The sequence below is a fragment of the Lipotes vexillifer genome, unplaced genomic scaffold (genome assembly GCF_000442215.2).
Source record: "Lipotes vexillifer unplaced genomic scaffold, Lipotes_vexillifer_v1.1 scaffold208, whole genome shotgun sequence".
In the NCBI taxonomy this organism is placed as follows: domain Eukaryota; kingdom Metazoa; phylum Chordata; class Mammalia; order Artiodactyla; family Lipotidae; genus Lipotes; species Lipotes vexillifer.
Window position 1 is genome coordinate 154,231 of NW_006785067.1, and position 25,885 is coordinate 180,115.

Here is a 25,885-nt window from a genome sequence, read left to right on the forward strand (position 1 = left end):
GGCCTGGGTTCGGGGGGGGGAAAGGCCCCAGCGCTGAGAGGCCCGTGTACCGCAAAAAAAAAAAAAAAGAAGATAGCAGTAGAAAAAAGTTCTCATAACTACCATTAAATCATTTAGACAGTGTCAGTGAAAGGAAAATATATGCTCACCCAGAGAATGAGATCAACTAGGTTACTGGCCACTAGTACCTGTTACGTTCGCAAATTCAAAGAAAACTCTGTAGGTTGACCTTTGTCTGCTGGGATGTTACAGTCACTGGTCAACTGGTATACAATACGGGAGTATTATGCCATCATGAATTCTTTAAACATGGAATTGTTCTCTTCCCTAGAGAACTTCTATTATTATTTACAGTTAAACGAGTTGTAAGACTTCAGTGTCCTGATCCTTTGTCATGTCCTTCAGAATACTGGTGAATAAAGCAAATTCTAATAAATATGAGTTATTTACAACCCTAGGAATAGATTAAACTATAATTATCAATAGACCATCTAAAATGAGATCATTCACTTTCATGAAATGAAACAACATACATAAAGCAATTACCACAGTGCCTAAGTGTTCAATAAATTATAGATATTAGAATTCTTAGGACAATCCCTGGTGGTCCAGTTGTTAAGACTCTGCACTCCCAATGCAGGGGGCCCAGGTTCGATCCCTGGTCGGGGAACTAAAATCCCACATACTACAACTAAGTCTGCACGCTGCAACTACTGAGCCCACAAGCCGCAACCAGAGAAACCCACGCACCACAACGAAGACCCAGTATAGCCAAAAATAAATAAATTAATTAAAATGTTAAAAAATAAAACTTTAAAAAAGTAAAAGAATTCTTATTAGCAACTCCCCTCTCCCCAAAAAAGGTTGCAGAGATTCTTGAGTTAAAAGGAAGCCTATAACCGATACCTTTGGTGCTCACATTACATTCCTTTGACCCATTTTTCTTTTCAGCCACAGCTATAGAAGCTCAGACTCGGGTCATCATCCAGTATCCCACCTGAAGTGAACCCATTATGCCTGAGGGTCTTCAGGAGCACTAGTATAGCTCAGAGTACAGAAGAGCTAACACCTTCAACCAAAGGGAAATGAGAACCAGTAGATAAATGTTCAAGGCTTCCAGCTTTCAAATGGATAATACCGAAAGGCATTCTGTATGCTTAGGAGATTCCAGTGGAACTGAGCCTCCTACTGCTTGCTCACTGCAGCAAACTCAATTATCACCCTTTTTCCTTCCTTCCCAGTCTCACTCCAGAGCTCCTCACTTCTAGTTCCTATGTCAACTCTCAAATAAACCACCTATACCCATGTCTTGGCCTCATACTCTTCTTTGGGAAATGCCAATCTAAGACAAAGCCCATGCACAAGATCCTAAGAAATGATCACCTACCCTTGGATTGAACACTTTTACCCTAACACATTCATCCTCAAAGCAGATGTTCCAAAGGCATACATCCTATTAAAGTGTAGAATTGCATTCTTGGAGACTAGAAAAGAACTACAAGCATTTATTGAATGAGTGAGCAAACTTAGCAAGCAAAATCCCAGAGTTCTTTAAGAAACAGGTAAGAGATCAGTCTATACAATATATACAAACATTATTTGTTCCCTAAAGATATTGCAATATAAAATATTCCTGGTTCTTGGGACTTCCCTGGTAGCAGCACAGTGGTTAAGAATTAGCCTGCCAATGCAGGGGACACAGGTTTGATCCCTGGTCCGGGAAGATCCCACATGCCGCAGAGCAACTAGCCCGCACGCCACAACTACTGAGCCTGTGCTCTACCTAGAGCCCACGCGCCTAGAGCTTGTGCTCTGCAAAAAGAGAAGCCATCTCAATGGGAAGCCCTCGCACAGCAACAAAGAGTAGCCCCCTCTCGCAGCAACTACAGAAAGCCTGCGCACAGCAACAAAGACCCAACGCAGCCAAAAAATAAAAAATAAATGAATAAATAAAATATTCCTGGTTTTTAATTTTTGTTCAAGGGGCCCAGCTTTCATTACAACCAACTTCCAGAGTTTCTATAACCTATATGCATATGATAGAACAGCATAAGTACAATTACAAACAATGACTATATCACAGTAAACCCTCAGTCTGTTTAATATGACTCAATTGAGTATTCCCCCAAGATATTTTTTTTATAAATTATTTTATTTATTTATTTTTGGCTGCATTGGGCTTCGTTGCTGCGTGCAGACTTTCTCTAGCTGCGGTGAGCGGGGGGCTACTCTTCGTTGCGGTGCGCGGGCTTCTCATTGTGGTGGCTTCTCTTGTTGCGGAGCACACGGGCTCTAGGCGTGTGGGCTTCAGTGGTTGTGGCATGCGGGGTCAGTAGTTGTGGCTCACGGGCTCTAGAGCGCAGGCTTAGTAGCTGTGGCATACGGGCTTAGCTGCTCCACAGCATGTGGGATCCTCCCGGACCAGGGCTCGAACCCGTGTCCCCTGCATTGGAAGGCGGGCTCTTAACCACTGCGCCACCAGGGAAGCCCTCCCCCAAGATTTTTAAAACTTGGTACCAAAGAAAGGGATTTTCAGTCCCTCCCTCATGATAAAGCTATGAGATATAAGCCTGAAAAAAACTTCAGTTTTTCAGTGTTAAATAGCTGAACACTATTGTGTTCCATCAGCTATGATATCTGCCACATCAAAAAAAAAGCTGAAGCAGTAGCTGACAAATGGCAGAGACAAATTAGAGAGAGAACCTAGTAGCTTTCTAGCTCTGATCCCTGGGACCAGTTAGCAGTACCCTTGCCCTTTTCATTGCTTGATAATACCAATATAAACCAATTCCATCTTCTTGTCTATGCTAGTCGTTTGAGTTTCTAGGTTTCTGTCACTTGCAACTGAGAACGGTCTAACACAAAAGAGCTAGTATAAACAAAACGTCGTATAAGATCTAATGCTCTCTATGGAAGGGCTACAAAACTACAAAGCCTGGGATCCATGAATCCCCTGGAAACGTAACTCTTGATTTTATATATTTGAGTGTATACATCTCTAGAACGAAGTCACCAAAACTTCCATCAGTTACTCAAAATAAATCTCTGACTCCTACGTCCTCTCAAAGAAATTAAGATTTATTTGTTGGTGGTCTAAAACAGTGACTCAATGTATTTTTCTGCCCATTTACATGGGCAACAAATTTCCATCTTTTATTAAATGTCATAATTTTCAACCAAATGCACATGTATTTTCTTTTAAACCCTTTCTCTGGCCCATTTCTAAGATTCTTCCTCCTACCACAGTTGAGAATCAACGGTTCAGAATCTGATTCTATGAAGAACTTTTGGGGGGGGTCACCTTTTAGATTTTTTTAAACCTATTCAGATGTGCTAAAATGCAAGAAATATTAGAATTTAGCTTTTAAATAATTCATCCTAGGCTGGCTGGCCCTGGTAAGATGTAGTATGCACACTCTATCCTGTCTCTCCCATTGAATACAACCATAAATTCTGGACACAATGCTTGGAAAAGCTATTTGAACACTGAAAAGTAAATAGTAAGCAGATCAGGGAAGATTACCAGAATTCAAAGTATCAGTCAACCAGAAACGAGTTTACCATATTTTTTCCCTCCAGTAGCCCTTGCCTGAACTTAATGCAACTGGAAACCTAGAAACGAACACTTCTGAAGGAGAAGCATTCTGTCCCAAGAAGCTAGAAAGGGAACTAACAGAAGTGTCTGAGTGGGAAATCACCGATTTTTTCTCTTTTCTTTGTTTTCTCGTGCACCAAGTGGTAGGCAATCCTACGGCTTCCATACATGGAAACCTGCAAGAGCCAAAAACTAGAGGGAAGGAAACCTTCTTCTCCATTCATTGAAGCTGTGATTTTAAGAAGGTAGGACCAACACCTACTGCTTTTTTGGTTTTTTTCTCTCTCTGTCCTCCCATCCCTTAGCCCCTGATGCAAATGTAACTGTAGGACTGCACTACAAAACAAGGTAGCAAGAGCCACAAATTCCTAGACGGAAACTAAAAAGGGAAACCCCATGGAATCGGGTCTTCAGAACATCATGGAATTAAACTAGAAATCAAAAACAGAAAGATGAGAGGAAAAATCTCCAAATTCTTGGAAATTAAAACACTTCTAAATAATCCATGTATCAAAAAGGAAGTCTGGAGGGAAATAAGATATTTTGAACCAAAAGATAATAAAATACAACATATCAAAATTTGTGGGATGGAACTAAAGTAATTCAAAAGAAAACAGAAGATGAAGAAGTCCTTCTTAGCTCATTTTGAGTCCAGTATTATACCAATATCAAAACAGAAATAGAACAAAAAAAGAAAACTACAACCAATATCCGTCATAAATATAGATGTAAAAATCCTCAACAAAGTATTAGCAAATCAAACACAGAAGTATATAAAAAGAATTAAATAACACAACCAAGTGGGATTTATCCGGAGAATGCAAGGCTGCTTCAGTTATTTGAAAAATCAACATAATTCAACATATTGACAGGCTAAAGAAGAAAAACCATAATAATATATCAACGGATACAGAAAGGCATTAGATAAAATATAACATCCATTCATGATTAAAACTTATTAGCAATCTAGGAGTAGAAACTTCCCCAATCTGATAAAAGGCATTTCTACCAAAAGAATCTTTAGCTGACATTATATTTAACGGCGAAAAACTGAAAGCTTTCCCTTAAGGTCAGTAAATGGCAAGAATGTCTACTGTCACCACCCTTGTTTAACACTTCTGGAAACCAAAAAGAAACAAAGGTATAGAGATTGGACAGAATAAATAAACTGTCCCTATTCACATACTACATGATTACCTACTTAAAAAATCCCCAAGAACCTACAAAATACATAAAGAACTAACAAATGAATACAGCAAGGTTGCCTGCAAAGTCAAACACACAAAAATCAGTCCTATTTCTATATATGGCAATGTACAATTACAAACTGAAATTTTAAAAACAAGGCTATTTACCACAGCTCCCCCAAATTGAGATATGCAGGCATAAATCTAACAGAACATACAGGATCTGCAGATTCAAAACTACGAAACACTGATGAAATAAATCAATAAATAAATGAAGAGACGTCCATATATATGGACTGGAAGGTTCAGCATAGTAAAAATGACAACTCTCCTCAAATTAATCTATAGATCTAAAACAACACCAATCAAAACCTCAGGTGGATTTTTCAGAGATATGGATAAAAATGATTCTAAAATTTAGACAAAAAGGCAAAGGAACTAGAATAGCTAAAAAAGTTTTGAAAAACAAGAATGAAATTGGAAAAATCACAACTCCTCAATTACATTAACTATAAAGCTATAGTAATCAAGACTATGTGGTATCGGCAAATGGATTTAGATAAATGGAACAGACCCAGACAAATATAGTCTACTGATTGGGCTTCCCTGGTGGCGCAGTGGTTGGGAGTCTGTCTGCCGATGCAGGGGACACGGGTTTGTGCCCCGGTCCGGGAGGATCCCACATGCTGCGAAGCAGCTAGGCCCGTGAGCCATGGCTGCTGAGCCTGCGCGTCCGGAGCCTGTGCTCCACAAGAGGAGAGGCCACAACAGTGAGAGGCCCGCGTACCGCAAAAGAAAAGAAAAAAAAAAAAAAATATATATATATATATATATATATATATAGAGAGAGAGAGAGAGAGAGAGAGTCAACTGATTACTGACAAAGGTCCAAAAACAATTCAGTGGTAAAAGAATAGTCTTTACAATAAATGGTGTTGGAACAAATATACGTCCATTTGCAAAAAAAAATTAAGCTCAACTTAAATCTCACACTTTATATAAAAATTCACTCAATATGGATCATAGATCTGAATAAAAAGATTTCAAAACTTCAAGAAGAAAACAGAGGAAAAAATCTTCATGTCCTGGGGTTAGGCAAAGGGTTCTCTGATATGACAACAAAAGTACAATCCATAAGAGAAAAAAACTGGTGAACTTTATCAATATTAGACACTTTTACTCTCTGAAAGATACTGTTAAAAGAATGAAAAGAAAAGCTACAGATGGGAAGAAAATATTTGCAAACTACATATCTAACAAAGGTCTTATATCCAGAATATTTTAAGAACTCTCAAAGCTCAACAATAAGAAAATAAACAACCCAACTTAAAAACTGGCAAAAGACATAACAAACACTTCACCTCAATATTATTAGCCATTAGGGAAATACATATTAAAACCACATGAGTTATCCATGATGGAAATGCAAATCAAAACCACCAGATACCACTTCATACTCACTAGGATGGTTATAATAAAGATGGTAATAACGAGTGTTGGCAAGATTGTGAAGCCAATGGAACCCTCATTCACTGCTGGTGGGAATGTAAAGTGGTGCAGACACTTTGGAAAGAGTCTGGCAGTTACTCAGAGGGCTAAACACAGAGTTATCATATTGTCCAGCAATTCAACTCCTCCGTATATACCCAAGAGTGAAAACCTGTGTCACACAAAAACCTGTACACAAATGTTCACAGAATGTTATTCATAACTAGCCAAAAGGTGAAAACAGACCCACTGTCCATCAACTTGTGGATAAAGTGTGATATGTCCATTCAACAGAACATTATTCATCAATAAAAAGGAATCAAGTATTGATACATGCTACAACTTGGTTAAACCTTGAAAACATTAAGAGAAGCCAGTCACAAAAGATCATGTATGATTCTCTTTGTATGAAATGTCCAGAGTAGGCAAACCTAAAAGACAGAAAGCAGATTGGTGGTTGCCTAGGGCTAGGGGAAGGGAGAAACAGGGAGTGACAGCTAATGAGCACAGGATTTTTTCTTGGAGTGAAGGAAATGTTCTAAAATTGACTTTGAATGGTTGCACAACTCTGTGAATATACTAAAAACCATCAAATCATACATTTTATATGAATGAATTATATGGTAATTATATCTCAATAAAGTTGTTATAAAAAACACTATGAATTATTATTAGACACCAATTAAAATGGCTAAATTTAAAAATACTGACAATACCAATGTTAATAAGGATGCAGAGCAACTAAATTTCCAAACATTGCTGCTGGAAAAGCAAAATGGTATGACTACTCTGAAAAATAGTTTTGCAGTACCTTATAAAGTTGAAGTATATTACCTACGGCCCAGAAATCTCCCTCCTGGGTATCTACTCTAGAGAAATGAAATCATGTTTACATAAAATCCTGTACACAGATGTTTAAAGTGGCTCTATTTACCACTGTCAAAAACTGGAAAAAGGGCTTCCCTGGTGGCGCAGTGGTTAAGAACCCGCCTGCCAATGCAGGGGACACAAGTTCGAGCCCTGGTCCAGGAAGATCCCACATGCCACAGAGCAACTAAGTCCATGAGCCACAACTACTGAGTCTGCACTCTAGAGCCCGCGAGCCACAACTGCTGAAGCCTGCGCACCTAGAGCCCATGCTCCACAACGGGAGAAGCCACCACAATGAGGGGCCCACGCACCGCAAAGAAGAGTAGCCCCTGCTCACCACAAATAGAGAAAGCCTGCACACAGCAACCGACCCAATGCAACCAAAAATAATTAATTAATTTTAAAAAAAAAACTGGAAAAAATTGAAATGTTCTTCAAGGGGTAAATGGATAAATAAACTGTGGTATATCCAAACAATGGAATATGATTTAGCAATAAAGAGAATGAACTACTGATACACACAACTTAAAAGAATCTCAAAGGCATTATGCTAAGTGAAAGAAACCAATCTTCACAAGGTTGTATACCATATGGTTCCATTTATATTACAGTCTCAAAATTACAAAACTATGGAGATGAAGAAAAGATTATTTGTTGCCAGAGGTTACAGGGGTAAGGAGGGACTCTTTTGGGGTGAAGTCCTTTGGTATTCTGTACGCTGATTATTGAGATGGTTACACAAATCTATACGTTTGTTAAAATTCTAAAAACTGTTCACCAAAAGGAAAATAGTGGATTTTTCTTTATAATTTTAAAAATTAAAAAATGTTAAATCCAATTGAGAGTCAATAGTCAATATTGAGAGTCAATAGTCAATACTGAGAGTCAATAGCTTTTCTTTAATTTGGTTTAAATTCACTAGACTACCACTTCTGATCATCTCATTTAGTTTAAAATACAGTATATAGTTCAAAGAAAGATACTAAAAAAATGAAATTCATTCTAAGGAGTACCAAGAGGTAATAAATTTGGTCATTAATTAGGGGTAAATAAACTAGACATGCTAAGCCTGGAGCACAGACTCAGAAGGAGAATGACTGATGACAAATGTCTTCAATTATCTGAAGAGCTGACATGTGCACGAGAGTTAGAATTTTTCCATATAATATTAAAGAGAAACTTCATTTACCAGTGAGCCTAAAAATATAGAGGGTTTTCTAGGGCCACCAGTATTTCACCATATATTCCTCAACTGCTAGATGATCAAGAAGCAGGAAGTTCTGAAGATTCTTGCATTAAACGAAGGGTCAGACAGGATGATCCAAGAGTTTTCTTCCACCTCAAACATTATATGAACTATAACTTCTACAGTTAACCTACCAAAGTAGAAGACACCAAACATCTAAAAAGGTATCCCTTCCTGCCAAAATATCACCTTTCATTGCATAAAAATATTAAATAGCACTCTAAGTTCCAAATTTTTAAAAAGACCAAATAAATTCAAAATCTTAACAAAAGCCTTAAGACCCAGTTTATTTCTCCAAATCTCATTTGTACTAAGGATATTACAATTAAATTCAAATTACTAATGTCTAATTAAATCTAATTTCATTAGACTTAAAAGACAAAAGTTATAAATATAAATTTCATGCAAACTTCTATAAGTATATTGAAGTAATTTCTTGAAAAAGAAGTACTCTTTCCACACAAAGGGTGGTAGTCCTCAAAAGAGCCAAAACATCTGTATTCACTTTAAAGCTCATCAAGACAGACTGACATTTTTAGGAGAAGCATATGGCTTGCTGAACAGTCATCTAGAACAGGATCTTTCGTCTAGTAAACCCTATTCAAGGACCATTTACTTATGTATGGAGTGGCTGAATAAAGAAAAGAACATATTTTTAAGTCCTAGAAAACACAAAAAAATAAACTCTTCATCTAGCTTTGTTAAGGATACAGCAAAACACATTAGAAAAGCAGCCAGATCTTTACTCTCAGAGACAGTGCTCTCAACATCTGAAACAATTCTAAGAAATCACTGAAACAAAAGAACTCTAGAAAAGCTTTCTCAGAGAACTATATCCAGCCAAAGACCACCTCCCTAAAAAAGGCATTTCCATTTTAAAGGATAAAACACTTTCTTCTTAAAACTCTGAAGGGCAGAGTTCAACAGCTGCGCTATATTAAACCTGAGCCCTTCCAAAAGGAAGAACAAGAGTCTCTGGAGAGCGAGTAACATGGCCTGCTTTCTCCAAAATTATCAAAATGCCTGCTTTGCCTCAAAGGAAAGTTTCTCCAAGAAAAAGCCTCTATACAATACATGGGTGAAAAACAAAACTTAGATTAGGAAAACATGCAAAAATAGAAGCATTTGTTTCTGGAAATCTCCTTCACCTAAGGCAAAATGCATTTTGAAGTCCTTCAAGACATAGCATGGAAACTATTAAACAAAAAAACCCAAAAACAGTAGTTTTCAGCCCTAGCTTCCCTTCAGAATCACTATAGAGCTAGATCTCAACCTAAATTTACTGAACCAGTATATACTGGGACCAAGGCATCTGAATTATTTATGCACACAGCAAGTGATTTTGATGCACAGCAAGCGTTTAAAAACAACTGAACTGGATTGGACATGATCCCATAGAGGAAAAATTAAAGTCTAGTGAGTAAAGACAAGAAGGAAAGGTCACATTTGAGCAGCTAACTAGTTCTAAAGAACCTTAGGTTGAATACACCTACTAAAATACTCAGTAACAGAAAGAAAATTTGAAACAGAAATTCTGAATTGTTCTCATGCCATTACTTAAAGGACAAAAGTCTTAGAATAGTTTGCTAAAATATCCAAATATTTAGATGAAAGTTGTTATGAAGAATGTGATCACTGCAAAGGTTCCATCAGGGTCTCTGGATACTGCAAACTAAAAAAAAGAAAAGTTATAATAAGAGCTCATGTATTATATGTATTATCTGTCAACCTTTAAAAAGTTCAAGGCTTTAATCACAACAAAGTAAATTTCAGCCATTGTCAAAGCTTTATTAAGCCTACTTCATTTAACACAAAATTCTACCAGGTTTTACTTGCTTGGTATTCAAATCCATGATAAACGAAAAGTGGCAGTGGAACTGCTAAAGGAGAGCAGACCAGTCAAGGAAGGATACAAAAACACTATTAAAAAGTAGACACGGGCTTCCCTGGTGGCGCAGTGGTTGGGAGTCCGCCTGCCGATGCGGGGGGTGCGGGTTCGTGCCCCAGTCCGGGAGGATTCCGCGTGCCGCGGAGCGGCTGGGCCCGTGGGCCTGGCCGCTGGGCCTGCGCGTCTGGAGCCTGTGCTCCGCAGCGGGCCCCAAAACAGAAAAAAAAAAAAAAAAAAAAGTAGACACAAGAACTCAGAAAGCACAGCAGACACTTGATAGTTTTTAAAGGCAGCAGAATACGGTAACTCTATTTCCCAATGATCACTAGAGTAAAGAAAAAGAAAAATATGTTCAGTATACCTTGTTTAATACATACCTTACATGTATTTTGTTTAAGAGGGTAAGAAAGTATAATAATCAAGTTACCTATACAAAGTCTCTCATCAAAAATAATTACAAAATTTAGGGGAAAAACTCCTTACCACAAAAATAACCACAAAATCCCCTAATTCCTCCATTGGAGACTCTAGCTGTATAAAAGGAACAGTGGAATGAAAGTAAAGAGCATCAGATAGTCTTTTAAATACAGGATACACCTTGAGGGGAGGGACTGACTGGGATTTTGGGACTGACATGTACATACTGCTATATTTAAAACAGATAACCAACAAGGACCTACTGTATAGCACAGGGAACTCTGCCCAATATTCTGTAATAACCTAAATGGGAAAAGAATTTGAAAAAGAATAGATATATGTATATGTATAACTGAATCACTTTGCTATACACCTGAAACTAATAGAACATTGATAAACAACTATACTCCAACATAAAATTTTATATATATATATATATATATATATATATATATATATATATATACCTTGCTAAAAAGAAAAGAAAACAGAGAAGACACTGAGGTTTTAATTTACTATTACCAGACATAATATTTCTCTCTGCAAAAGTCAACATATTTCTTTAAATTGCTAAGTCAGACCATTTCCTAGTAAACTTAAAATCTGTTTCTTTGTCTGAAAAATGAGAATAAAAACATGTGAGTTGTAGGATTACTGTGAGAAATGGGATAACAAAGGTAACGTCCTTGGCACAGTGGCTAATACACAGTGAGAAATAAATGTTAGCTGCCATTATTAATTTGTACTCAGAATAAACATCATAAAAATGATTCTCAATGTTCACCAAAGGGTATATTTTAGAAGCTTTTCCATTTGAAATGGTCTTATTCTGCATTCACCCCACACCCAGAGACCTCTTTAAAATGTATTATACAGGAATCAATTTGCCCCATCTTTCTTCATTAAGTCCCATGTATTATCAACTTTTAAAAACTTCATGTAAAGTAGCTTGCACACAGCAAGTCTAATAATCACATTTAGTTACTATTATTCCTAAGGAGCTCTCATGTTCTTTGAGTACCCTTTCTCAAATTAAATTCATTCCCACCTGTTTTAAATTTGAAAACAAAAGAGGAATCAGGACACTTGTCAAAGAAGTGCTTGAGTACAAAAAAAAAAATCTATTTAGGGACTTCCCTGGTGGCGCAGTGCTTAAGAACCCACCCGCCAATGCAGGGGACACAGGTTCAACCCCTGGTCCAGGAAGATCCCACATGCCCCAGAGCAACTAAGCCCATGCGTCACAACTACTGAGCCTGAGCTCTAGAGCCCATGAGCCACAACTACTGAGCCCACATGCCACAACTACTGAAGCCCATGCACCTAGAGCCTGTGCTCCACAACAAGAGAAGGCACCACAATGAGAAGCTCGGGCGCCACAACGAAGAGTAGCCTCCACTCGCCACAACCAGAGAACGCAGCAGCAACGAAACGAACAAACGCGGACACAGCAACAAAAACCCAACACAGCCAAAAATAAATAAATAAATAAATTTATTAAAGAAAAAAATAACCTGCTCATTTTCAAGTGTGTGTGTGCACGCTCACTTGTGTGTAGAAAAGTCAGTATAGGTTGTTATGCTGAGGCAGCCAACAATCCAAACAACTTTGTGGCTTATAACAAAGTTTGTTTCTGTCACTTTACATTTTATATAACCTATAAGAATCAGCTTCTGCTTTCCTCCATGTTATCTTTATTCCAGGATCTAGGCTGAAAGAAAAGACCCCACCAGGGACAGCAGAGGAAAAAATGACATGGCAAAACATGGGATAGCTCTTGGAGCTTCTGCTTGACATGGTATAACATTCTTGGTTAACATTTCATTGGTCAAGGGACTTTGCTGGTGATCCAGTGGTTAAGAATCTGCCTTCCAATGCAGATTACACAGGTTCGATCCCTGGTCCAGAACTAAGATCCCACATGCCACAGGGCAACTAATCCCACGTGCAGCAACTACTGAGCCCGCATGCCACAACTAGAGAGCCCATGCACTACAACTACAGAGCCCATGCCCTCTGGAGCCCGTGCGTCACAACCAGAAAGAAGCCCATGCACCACAACTAGAGAGGAGCAAGCCCACGCGCTGCAATGAAAGATCCCCCGTGCCACAACTAAGACCCGATGCAGCCAAAAATAAATAAATAAGTAATTTAAAAAAAAAAAAATGGCAGGGAGAGGAGATGGTCCCCTTGGAAAAAAAAAATTCATCGGTCAAAACAATTCACTTAGCCAATGGGGTGGTGATGTATAATCCTGTCACAGGGAATGGAAATTAATATTATAAATAATAATACCATCTACCACGATATCCACCATCGAGACTAAAGAAAAGAAAAATATTCAGGCTATTCAAACCAATAACAAAATCATCATTTATTTAGGTAAGGTTTACTATGTGCCAAGACATTATTCTAATATTTACTAGTGTTAAAATATTTAAATCAACAAAGATGTCTGCTACTGATGAAAACACACCAACTAATTATGGGTATTTTTTAATGAGGAAAATAAGCAAAACAATGAAACCTATTAGAAACATTGAAAGCTCACAAAACTTGGCTTTGATGTGTTCCAGACAGCAAAAAGTAGCTGCCCTTCAGAGGAATTTGTTTATCCAGCTTATCTGAAGCAGAAGCTAACCTACTGATTTTAAATGTCCTAAATGTTTTTCAAATTAGGGCTGAGACAGTTTCTTAGCAAGGTGTAATACACACAGAACTCTTATCAAACTTAGTGCCTCTTACTCATTGAAGGTTCCTACAGACTCATATTCATACTGGCTTATCTAACGCTGAAAAAGGAAACAGAGCAACAAAATACAGCCAGAGACTGGAGCACAAAATAGGCCTCACAAAAAGGTCCCAAACACTCAGTCCCCACCAGTATTAATTAACACCCTCTGAAGACCCTAAGGAGCTATATTTGAGGTAAACACAAGACTCAGTCCAATTGAGAAGTGATAGAACAGGGCTAGGTGAGATAAGTATGCATAAATAGGTTAAAGAAAACAAAAACAAAAACACTGTATCAAATGTCTTGAGTCCCAAGTATTGCTATTTTGAAATAGAGTGCCATTTTATCTGATTTTAGATTAATATCCTAAATAGTTAAACTTACCCTGGACAATCCCTTAGGAAAGTCAGGGAAAGTAAGAATAAATGTAGGCCATATATCCGGGGTTGTCCCCCATCTCTTCAGCCCAGGCAAGTAAGAAGCATGTGGAAACAGACTCACTCTAAAGCAGGATCTCAGCAACTAGATCAGCTGAATCAACTACACTGTTTAAACAATTTTTCCTCTTTCTTATGTGTACACACTGTTGGGTTTTTTCGGTTTGCTCTTTGGTTTTTTACAGATATACTAAAGTTAAATTCATAAAAGTTAATGTAGCAGTTAACTGCTTCTTTCCTTCTGCTGATAGTTCCTTTTCTTCAGTATTTATATTTGTTCACTACTCCCTTCTTTATCAAGGGCCTTACTGATTCTATCCCCCCTCATTTCACTGAAGTGATCTGAAATGTCACATCATTTGCAAATATTTTCTAAGCAATAAAATGAATTTTAGATGCAGATGTCCCCATTAATTGGTTCTCTTTCCACGCTCTACCTTTTCAGATCCTCATTCCTCTCAAAACATAATGTGAAGAGAGTGCTTAAGGCCGAAAAGCAAATAATATCTAAGAGAGAAGTGCCATAAATTTCTCTCAAGGTTAAGTGAACCACATAAGCTCTTCGGGTAAAAAAGTGGTAAAGAAAGCAAATAAGTGTATCATTTCACTTGAGCTTAAAATTTGTTTTTCTTGGCTTTTAAGTTTTTTAAAGTCTGAAACAAAGGTCATCTTACAGGATTTAAAATTTTATTTTCAAATCTCTTTTAACACATTTGCAAGCAGAAACTCTTTAAATGTGGATAAGTAGTACTAATTAGCAAAGTTTCCAAAATCTAGTATCTTAACTTCGACAACTATAAATTGCTAACAAAATGGCTGTGACTTAGACATACATCCATGTTTTGATTAGCCATGGACCCTTCAAATTTGTTCTCAGTTCTAGGAATACCATGAACTTCTCAGGAATGCAAAATTAATGCCCATAGTATCTAGGAGAATAAGAACTAACCTCTATTCTAGACCTAAGTCAACCAGTGGAGTATCTTACCTTAGAGAAATACTCATGTGTAGAACAGTTAACTGTTGTACAAACTTACCTTTCCCCAATCTTAGCATTCTTATTTTTCAATGACACTATATTATGTATACATTGCTCTATTATTGCCTTCAAGACTTTTCATAAGCCACTGACATCATCTTTCCCATCCATCATCCACTATTTAAAACCTTAATAAAACCTCCAAAAATCCTTTCTAATTAACTCTAGTTCTAACTCTCTGTATTCCCTTTATGTTTAATATAACACTAAACTAATTAGCGTTTCACTAGACCCTCTTTTCAATTTTTAACCACTCCCATTCCTCCCACCCCTTCACATCTGTCCATCCAGTCTTTCCATGACTGTTTTAAGCACTCATGTAGAAGATACTGAACATAAGCCCTGGTTAGTATTTATACTAACAAGCTGTGAAAATAGCAATGAAACAAAATAATTCTTCGCACACAAAAATGCTAGAATGTGTGTGTGCGCGCGCGGGCGCGCGCATGCTGTTGTGTTAGTACTATAATGAAGTCAGGAAAATTCAGAAAAATAGGGAAATGGAGGGTTAAGCAACGAAGTCGAAAAAGAAATCATCACAAAAATGCTTCAAGGCAAAACAATGAACGACAACAATCTCTGAATTACTGTATCACTGTGAGGCTTTAATAAAATTCTGGATGGGAAAACTCCCGGCATTACCACCAGTCTTTTAAAAATTACTTTCCAGTACTACTAGCAGTGGTATTTTTACTAACGTTGAATTCCAACCAAGTTTTCCTCCCAAGCAGCCTGATAAATAAAACAATCTTTCAGTGCAGAAACCCAATCAATATCACCTAAAGCCGTGGAAGGGGAGGGAGTGATTTAACCCTCCAGTAAAGACTGGAGTGATGGGCAAACAGGTAAAAAATGGAGGGGTGCGGAAAGTGGGGAGAAAAATGAGTGAGACTCCGCCCCCTCTCTCTGGGGGCTCGGCTCTTAGCTCCGGAGACAGCCCCACTCCGCAGACCCCTCACAGCAGCAGTCCACGTTTCCAAGAAACCAGAGGTACTCCTCCCCCCTCCCCGCATTCACGCCCCCGCTGGCCTGGCCAAGCTTCCCCAGGTCGCAGCTAGTCCCAAATCCGCCCGCCCTCTCCCGTGGAAAGGGTCAGCAGAGGACGTTTTCCCGAGGCCTTCTCCGGGACCCAGCAGCAGAGACCTCCGCAAAAGTGGAGAGACCCGAGAAGCTTGAAGAAGCCTCACAATGCTGTTACCTGGTAGGAACCTTGGAAACGGAAACGGCAGCTACAGCCGCTGCCCTTCTCCCCCGCAACGCTTGCCTCAGCGCCACTGACATTGAGACCACCGCCATCTTGCTGCAGGCAAACTCTAGGACGGATCACCGCAAGGGACAAACTTCCTTCGTTTTCAAGCCAATGGAACCGCAATGCAACGGAGTGGGTTTTTTGTGTTAATTTTATCCTTGTTTGGTGTTTGTTAAATAATGGAGTTTAGAAAAGAGGTGAAACGTTTGGTTGAAAGGGAAAAGAAGGAAAGTGGACGGAAGAAAAATGCAGAAGTGCATTAAGTGTAAAGATCATCCTCATAAAGTAAAATCCTTTTTTGTTGTTAAGGACTGGTTACTTAGCAGTTATTGAAGAGACCAAAAGAAAACACTTGAAAGTTTAAACACCTGCAACTCATAATTTTTTCAAAGGACTCAATATTTAGGGCTGAGCCCACTGGAAGAGCCAGAGGGCTCGTTGGGTTCTTGAGAACCTTAAGTAGTACTTTTCCAAAGTGTTGCCAGATTAAGTTTGCAAGACCTCAGGAAAGGTCTGTATTCAGTTTGGTGTTCTGTAGTTGATAGTTATAATGATCATATTTTCCAAATGAAAAATCTAGACACATGGCCTGGCAAAGGATTATTTTTTGACGTGTGTATTTATATGACAAACTAACGGAACATAATATTTTATATCACTCTTTTCCCAGTAAATCCTGAATGTGTGATCATAATCCATAGATACCAGACATATAAAACAAAAATTATCTTCTGAGGCGATTGTTGGAAACATGTTTGTATTGTGGGCTACTGACCTTAAGAATAATGATTAACTGTGGATTATAAAATGAAAAGCAGACTACTTTGTGGGGTTTGTTATTTAAAAGATTTTTTTTAAGAGTTAGAACGTTGCTGCTTTTAAAATTAAGCAAGTTAAAACATAACCTTTATTAAAAGAATAGGATTAACAGGAGGATGGGGAATGCCTTGGTTTTGCATTAAGGCCAATTAAAAGAAAACTCAATACATAGGGAAAAGGGGAAAAGAAAGAGATTGAGCACTATAGCACCTAGCACCAAAGAGAGAGAAAGCCATGTCCAGGAAAAGAAGAAATGCACAGAAAGATGAAAGAAGAGATGTCTCAGAGGGAATTTTCTTTTAAACTTTTAATTTTGAAATAGATTTCACAGGAAGTTGCAAAAACAGTACAGAGAGATCTTGTGTACCCTTCACCCAGTTTCCCCCATTGATTACATCTTATATAATTGCTGTACAGTATCTAAGCTAGGAAACCAACACTGATATATAAAGTGTTTATATGGTCCTATGTCATTCTATCACATGTGTCAATTCGTGAAACCATGAACACAATCGAGATACAGACCTATTCCATCACCACAAAAATTTTCCATGATGCTACTCTTTCACAGTAGTACCTACCTCCCAATCCCTGGCCACCACTACTGTTTCCATTTTTATAATTTTGTATTTCAAGAATGTTATATAATGGAATCTTGCAGTATATGACTTTTTGAAATTGGCTTCTTTCACTGAGCATAATGCCATTGAGATCCATCCAAGTTATTGCATTTAACAATAGTTCATCCCTTTTTATTGCTGAGTAGTGTTCCATGGTGTATTAGTCCAGATGCTGCCAAAAAACAAAACTAATAGTATATATATCTGGACTACCACAATTTGATTAACCATCCACCTGTTGCAGAATATTTTGGTTGTTTCCCATTTGGGGCTATTACAAATAAAACTGCTATGAGCAATCATGTACAGGTTTTTGTGTGGACATAAATTTTCATTTCTCTGGGATAAATGCTCAAAAGTGCAATGTATATTTAGTTTTTTGAGAAAACTGCTAAACTATTTTCCAGAAAAGCTATACCAGTTTTCGTCCCCACCAGCAATGTATGAGATCCAGTTTCTCCATATCCCTGCCGGCATTTGGTATTGTCATTATTTTTAATTTCAGTTCACCTAACATAAATAATAGGTGTGTAGTGATATGTCATCGTGGTCTTAATTTGTATTCCTCTAATGGCTAATGATGTTGAATATCTTTTCATGTGCTTATTTGCCTTTATGAATATTCTATTCAGTTAAATATCTCATTTTGCCCATTTTCTAGTTGCATTATTTGTTTTTTACTGTTACATTTTGTCTTTATATATTCCAGATATGAGTCTTTCATCAGATATGTGGTCCACAAATATTTTTTCCTATCTGTAGCTTGTCTTTTCATCCTCTTTACAGGGTGTGTTGCTAAGTAAATGTTTTTAATGTTGATGAAGTCCAGTTTAGTCATTTTTAAACTTACGGATTATGCTTTCTTTTGCTTCCATGTTTTACTTACTTTTGTTGCATTATAATTAACATATAATATTATGTTAGCCTCAAGTGTGTAACAGTAATTCGATACTTTTGTACATTATGAAATGATTATAGCAAGAAGACCGCTTAACATCTGTCACTGTACAAAGTTGTTAGAATATTATTGACCAAATTCCCTATGTGTACATTATATCCTGACTTAGTTATTTTGTAGCTGGAAGTTTGTACCTCTTAATCCCCTTCACCTATTTTGTCTGTTCCCCCTCCCCACTCCCTTTTGGCAAGCACCAGTTTGTTCTCTGTATCTATGAGTCTGTTTTTGTTTTGTTTTGTTTGTGCATTTGTTTTGTATTTTAGATTACACATGTAAGTGAAATCACATAGTATTTGTTTTTCTCTGTCTGACTTATTTCACTTAGCATAATACCCTCCAGGTCCATCCATGTTATTGCAAATGGCAAGATTTCATTATTGTTTATGGCTGAGTAATATTCCATTGTGTATATATAGACCACATCTTCTTTATCCATTCATCTATGGATGGCCACATAGGTTGCTTTCATGTCTTGCTTATTGTAAATCTTGCTGCAGTGAACAGGGGGTGCATGTATCTTTTCAAATTAGCATTTTCTTTGGATAAATACCCAGAAGTTGAATTGCTGGATCATATGGTAGTTCTATTTTTAGTTTCTTGAGGAACCTCCATACAGTTTTCCGTGGCTTTCTAATTTACACTCCCACCAGCAGTGCACAAAGATTCCCTTTTCTTCGTACCCATGCCAACACGTTGTTTCTTGTTCTTTTGTATGGATTGTGCTTTTGGTGTCTTGTCTAGGTACTGTTCACCAACCCTAGGTCCTGAAGATTTTCTCCTATGTTTTCTTCTAAAGGTTTTTTAGCTTCACCTTTCACATTTAAGTCTATGATCCTCTCTGAGTTCGTTTTTGAGTTAAGTTTTTAGTTAATAAGGTGTGAATTGTAGGTCAAAGTTCAGTTTTTTACCTGTGGGTATCGAATTGTTTCAGCAATATATGTTGAAAAGACTGTTCTTCTCTCATCGAATTGCTTTTGTACCTTTGTCAGAAAATCAGTTGGCCGAGCTTATGTGTGGCTATTTCTGGGTTCTCTATTTGGGGGGATTTTAAGGCCAAGGTGGCTTTGATTTTAGATTAAATTTTTATAAATATGTTTTCTTTTTTAAGGAGAAACTTATGATCCATCCGAATGTTCATAAGAACAAATTACTATAGCTCTGCTTCTAGTCCTATTGATAGAAAGCCAACCTCTCCACCTACCACCTACTCCAGTCCTTTCCTTCTATGAGCTTGCAGTCCTCAGCAAAACCCCACTGTCTGTGTTTTTTGCCTTTTTACTCAGCCCATGATCCAAAACCAGCATTGCCAATAATACACTCCTATAGAATCTCTGGTTTTACTGACCTGCTGCTGGATTCCCTCATCCACCCATACATGAGTTCTTTCTGACCTCACATACAGGATATAAGTCTGAGAATGGAACAGAAATAACTGGCTATGTGCATTTCTTTAAAACAATTTCACCTAAACTATAGACTACCACTAAGCTTAATAGAATGTCTAGGTCCAAATGCCATCTTATTATTGCAATAGGAGTATTAAAATATGAATTGATGGTAACTTTTGCTGGCATCTCATGCATAGTGACCAGAATTCTCCTGAGCTGCTCATCATTGCTAAACAAAATAGCAACCTAAAGCACTTGTTTTACTACCAGCGAGTACTCACTATCTAACTTTATCTGACTCCTCAATAGTTTGGCATAGCTTTTAACTCAATGTCTTTTACTTCATTTACCAAATGATATTCTGTGGAGAATACTAATTGTGGAAGACTTTAACAGATGCTTCTAAAAATTGATCCCATGCTATTAATATTCCAGACTTGGATATTCATAATATCTTTGGAGTCACTTTTATCCTCCGGCTTTATTGAGACATGACTGGCGTACAACATTGTATAAGTTCAAGGTATACGTTGTGACGATTCGATATACACATATATTGCAAAACAGTTACCACAATAGTGAATACGTGTATCACTTCACACGGTTACCTTTGTGTATGTGTGTGTGCTGAGAACTTTTAAGATCGTCTCTCTTAGCAACTTTCAAATATATAATACAATATCATTCATTATGGTCACAAGGCTGTACATTACATCCCCAGAACTTAATCATTTTATAACTGGAAGTTTACTTTGTACCCTTTGAATACCTTCATCCATTCCCACCCTCACCCCCATTCTCACGAGCCCCACCTTGCCCCTGGAAACCACCTATCTACTCTGTTTCTGAGTTCGGTTTTTTTGTTTTGTTTTGTTTTTTTATTATTTTTATCTTTTTTTTTTTTTTTTCTGCGCTGTGTGGGATCTTAGTTCCTGACCAGGGATCTGACCCCTGCCCCCTGCGTTGGGAACGTGGAGTCTTAACCACTGAACCACCAGGGAAGTCTCTTGGTTTTTTTAGATTCCACATATAAGTGATTTCATACAGTATTTATCTTACTCCGTCTGACTTATTTCACATAGCATAGTGCCCTCAAGTTTCATCCATGTTATCACAAATGGCAATAAATTTAAAATTTTCCATCTTTTTATGGCTGAATAATATTCCATTGTGTATGTGTGTGTGTGTGTGTGTGTATCACATTTTCTTTATCCTTTCATTCATTGGTGAACACTTAGGTTGCTTCCATGTCATGGCTATTATAAATAATTCTGCAATAGATATGAGGGTGCAGATATCTCTCCAATATAGTGATTTCATTTGCTTCAGATATAGCCCAGAAGTGGAATTGCTGGATCACGTGGTAACATTGGAGGCATTCTTAATTCCTCTCTTTCTTTTACCTTTCAGCTCAATCTTCTATTTATTTATTTATTTATTTTTGGCTGCATTGGGTCTTCGCTGCTGCGCCTGGGCTTTCTCTAGTTGCGGCGAGCAGGGGCTGCTCTTCGTTGCGGAGCACAGGCTTCTCATCGCAGTGGCTTCTCTTGTTGCAGAGTACGGGCTGTAGGGCGTGCAGGCTCAGCAGTTGTTGTGCATGGGCTTAGCTGCTTCGCGGCAACTAAGGGCTCGAACCCGTGTCCCCTATACTGGCAGGCAGATTCTTAACCACTGTGCCACCAGGGAAGTCCCTCAATCTTTAAAATGTATCCAGAATTGGACTATTTTTCCTTCCTCTACTATTAATACTCTGATCCAAGCCACCACCACCTCTTTCATGGATTCTTGCACAAGGCTTCTAATTGCTTCCACATAGCAATCAAAGCTATTGAAACAAAAGTCAGATCATGCTATTCTTCTGTTCAGAACCCTTCAGGGACTTCTTATCTCAATTAGAGTAAAAGCCAAGGCCTTATTATAACATATAAAGCCCTGTATACTAGGAACCCTGAAGTCTCTCTGACCTCACTTCTTACTGCTGTCCCTTCACTCACTGCATTCTAGACCCATTGGTCTCCTTGATATTCTCAGAATACACCAGACCCACTTCTATCTCAAGGCCTTTGTGCTTGCTGTTCTCTGTGGCTAGAATGCTGTTCCCTGTATCTGGAATAATCTTATCTCTCTCTTTCTATCTCTCTCTCTCCCCTTCTTCACGTTTTTGCTCACGTGTCACCTTCTCAGTGAGGTCCTTCCTGAGCACCCTGTCTAAACTTTTCACCCCACCCCAACGCTTTCTATATGTCTTCCCCACTGTATTTTTCCTCCTTAGCATTTTTGTAAGTTTCAGCACTTTATAAACTTCTTATGATAAATATGAATTATAAAATATGGGAGAAAATCCTGCAGTAAATAAGGTCAATCTCCTTCCACTTATGGTCACAAACTTTTTTTTACCTTCACAGTACTGTTTCTGGGAACAATTATTCTATTTCTGCAATTAATCAAATGAAGATATTTTTACTTAGCTTACAATAATTAGTGAACTATATAATTTTACTCTCCCTTGTACCTGGAGATCTGCAATGGCCCCTACTGGGTTACCACATTCATTCTGGCCTCCAATTTATATCCACTCTGGAAGTGAACACATGTCATGTCACCTGTATAAATCCAGTGGCTTACCATTGTCCTCAGGATAAAGACAAAAATCCCTTCACCTGATCTGACAGGCTCCACATGGTCTGTCTCCCACCTTCCTTCCTCTCTAGCCCACTGACTGGCTTTCTGTAATGCCCCAGAGCCTTTCACAAATGGTCATCTACTAAAGTGCTCTTCCTTGCCTCTTCTCTAGTCATCCTCCTTGCCCTTCAGATCACAGCCTGAGAGTCACTCCCTGTGGTAGAAAATGTAGGTATCTTATAAGCATTTCCCACCTCCCCCTTCCTTGATGATAGAGCCTGATTCCTACTATAGAGACTAAAAAATGTTGTGTACTTGCTTTCCCATCAACTTGAAGCTAGCACATGGACATGTCCAAGGCCAAGGGATCTGAAATTCCTTCTGGAAAAAAAAGGCTTCTGAAAAAAAGAGACACGCAATGGAAAAGGTCTGTTATCCTGCATCTGGATGCAGTTGAATGAGGACATAATGCCTAGAGCTGTGGAATCTCAGCAAAAGGAGACAGATAAGAGCCTAGTCAACAGGAAAGGATGGAAGAGCAGAGAAAGGGAAAAAGCCTAGGGCTTTAATGGCATTGTTGAGCTTCTGAATCAACCCTGATCAAAACACCTCCAGTCTTCTTGTTATATGAAATAAAGTGGCTTAATTGTTTAAGCCTACATCTGTTAGATATCCTACAACCAAAAATATTGTTACTGTTGCCCTTACACAAGAATTACTTCTCTGACTTCCGTGACCATGTCAATTCCTCTTTTTATAGACCCACCTAGCACCGTATCTTTCTCCTTCAGAGCACCTCCCATGCTGTGATTTTTTTTTTTTCCTTTTCTATCTAATGCATTTTTTTAAACATCTTTACTGGAGTATAATTGCTTTACAATGGTGTGTTAGTTTCTGCTGTATAACAAAGTGAATCAGCTATACGTATACATATATCCCCATTTCTCCTCCCTCTTGCGTCTCCCTCCCACCCTCCCTAACCCACCCCTCTAGGTGGACACAAAGCACTGAGCTGATCTCCCTGTGCTATGTGGCTGCTTCCCACTAGCTATCTATTTTATATTTGGTAGTGTATATATGTCCATGCCACTCTCTCACTTCATCCCAGCTTACCTTTCCCCCTCCCTGTGTCCTCAAGTCCATTCTCTATGTCGGCGTCTTTATTCCTGTCCTGTCGCTAGGCTCTTCAGAGCCTTTTCTTTTTTTCCATATATCTGTGTTAGCATACAGTATTTGTTTTTCTCTTTCTGACTTACTTCACTCTGTATGACAGTCTCTAGGTCCATCCACCTCACTACAAATAACTCAGTTTCATTCCTTTTTATGGCTGAGTAATATTCCATTGTATATATGTGCCACATCTTCTTTATCCATTCATCTGTTGATGGACACTTAGGTTGCTTCCATGTCCTGGCTATTGTAAATAGACCTGCAATGAACATTGTGGTACATGACTCTTATTGAATTGTGGTTTTCTCAGGGTATATGCCCAGTAGTGGGATTGCTGGGTCATATGGTAATTTTATTTTTAGTTTTTTAAGGAACCTCCATACTTTCTCCATAGTGGCTGTATCAATTTACATTCCCACCAACAGTGCAAGAGGGTTCCCTTTTCTCCACACCCTCTCCAGCATTTATTGTTTGTAGATTTTTTTGATTATGGCCATTCTGACTGGTGTGAGGTGATACCTCATTGTAGTTTTGATTTGCATTTCTCTAATGGTTAGTGATGTTGAGCATCCTTTCATGTGTTTGTTGGCAATCTGTATATCTTCTTTGAAGAAATGTCTGTTCAGGTCTTCTGCCCATTTTTGGATTGGATTGCATGCTGTGATTTTAATGCAATGTAATCATCTCTTTCTCTAGAATGTAAAGTAAGTTCTCTGAGGACAAGGGTCATATCTGTTTTTGCTAATCATTTTGCCCGTACCTAACCTAGTTCCTGACACACAGTAGGACCCAAAGAAAGCATAGAATACATGAATGAATGAGTGAATGAATGAATGAAAATAATTGGAACTTTAAAAATATCAAAAATCTAATAAATAAATAATAAAATTTAAAAATGTATATCAAAAATCAGGGGAGAGAGCCTTTTCTTTTTGCTATTTTTGCTCATAAAAAGCTTGTACAAATTGCTTTTAAGGGATTTTTCACTCAGGTCTACAGATCTTATTGGTTTCTAATATTTCATCTTTGATCAAGTGCCATTTCCTGAAGACCTTCGTGGGATGTTAGGGGTAGGGGCCCAGTGTTGCTGGCAAAAGACCTGAAACCATAAATCTACCATTTATTAGGCTCACATTTAAAAATGAATTTTAATAACCCCTTTCATTTCCTTATTTCTCACATTTCAAATACAGGATATAGGCCTGAGCTTGGAACACAAATAATTTGCTGTGTGCATTTATTTTTTTAACAATTTCACCCAAACCATAGGTTCTACCACTAGGCTTAATAAATATCTAGGTCCAAATACTATTTTATTACTTCAAATAGGAGTATTAAAATATGAATTGATTTTACTTTTTGCTTGCATTTCAAGCATGGTGGCCAAAAGAAACATTTAGTTTAGTCTTTCTGAGGCCATGTGAAATTTACAGTGGATCTGAAGTTGTCTGGTTTTAATTTTTTCCCTTTACACATGGGTCTTCAATAAAGCATCCAGAAGAAAATAAATTAAAACCAGACATTTCTATCAGAAGTTTCACATGCAATCACTATAGACAAGAAAAAATTCCACCATCATTTATTGGCTACAAACTAATATTTTAAATCACACTTTATTTCTCACTGCTAATTTAATTGAAAATCTTGAATTAATACCTTATCATCTTATAAAATTATTATGACATCTGGCAGGGCTGCTGAAGCTTTGGCAACAAATGAAATAATTTCTACCTATAGTGAAGAAATACCACTTGAAATTATTTTTGGAAATCAAAGTGTACAAACAATCAAAATTCAAAAAAATTGGAGGAATTTTCCCACATAAATTTGATCACATGTCCCTTCACAATCTGGAGTTCCAATCCTAAATTTTCAACTGTTTATGGGTCATTCTCAAACTTAACATGAAGAAAACCAAACAAATTATATTTCTTCCCTTTCTTTCATGCAGAGCAAATCTGTCTGTCCCATCCAGTATTCTCTGTCTTGGCAAAATGCTCCTATCTTTCTTCCAATATAGGATGTCATCAACTGACTGTAAAATGCATCGTTATTTTCTGTACTATTAAGTACAAAAAAATGCAACAATTAAACCATGACACAATACCAACTATATTATATATCCCGGTGTCAGAGAGGTAAAATGTGGGGAAATGCA

At 37.8% G+C, this 25,885-nt stretch overlaps 1 protein-coding gene and 1 non-coding gene across 2 annotated transcripts in view; one reads left to right on the forward strand and one right to left on the reverse strand.

The window, feature by feature from the left end:
• The window catches only part of NDUFS4 (NADH:ubiquinone oxidoreductase subunit S4), a 124,943-nt gene extending 108,729 nt beyond the window's left edge, over window positions 1-16,214 (reverse strand). The window contains exon 1 of the mRNA XM_007457196.1: window positions 16,100-16,214. Coding sequence (XP_007457258.1) covers window positions 16,100-16,197 — 98 coding nt within the window. The 5' untranslated portion in view covers window positions 16,198-16,214. The remainder of the gene's footprint in view (window positions 1-16,099) is intronic.
• Window positions 598-670, forward strand: TRNAG-CCC (transfer RNA glycine (anticodon CCC)). Its single transcript has one exon. It is a non-coding gene; the product is annotated as a tRNA-Gly (tRNA).
• Window positions 16,215-25,885: the final 9,671 nt, after the last annotated feature.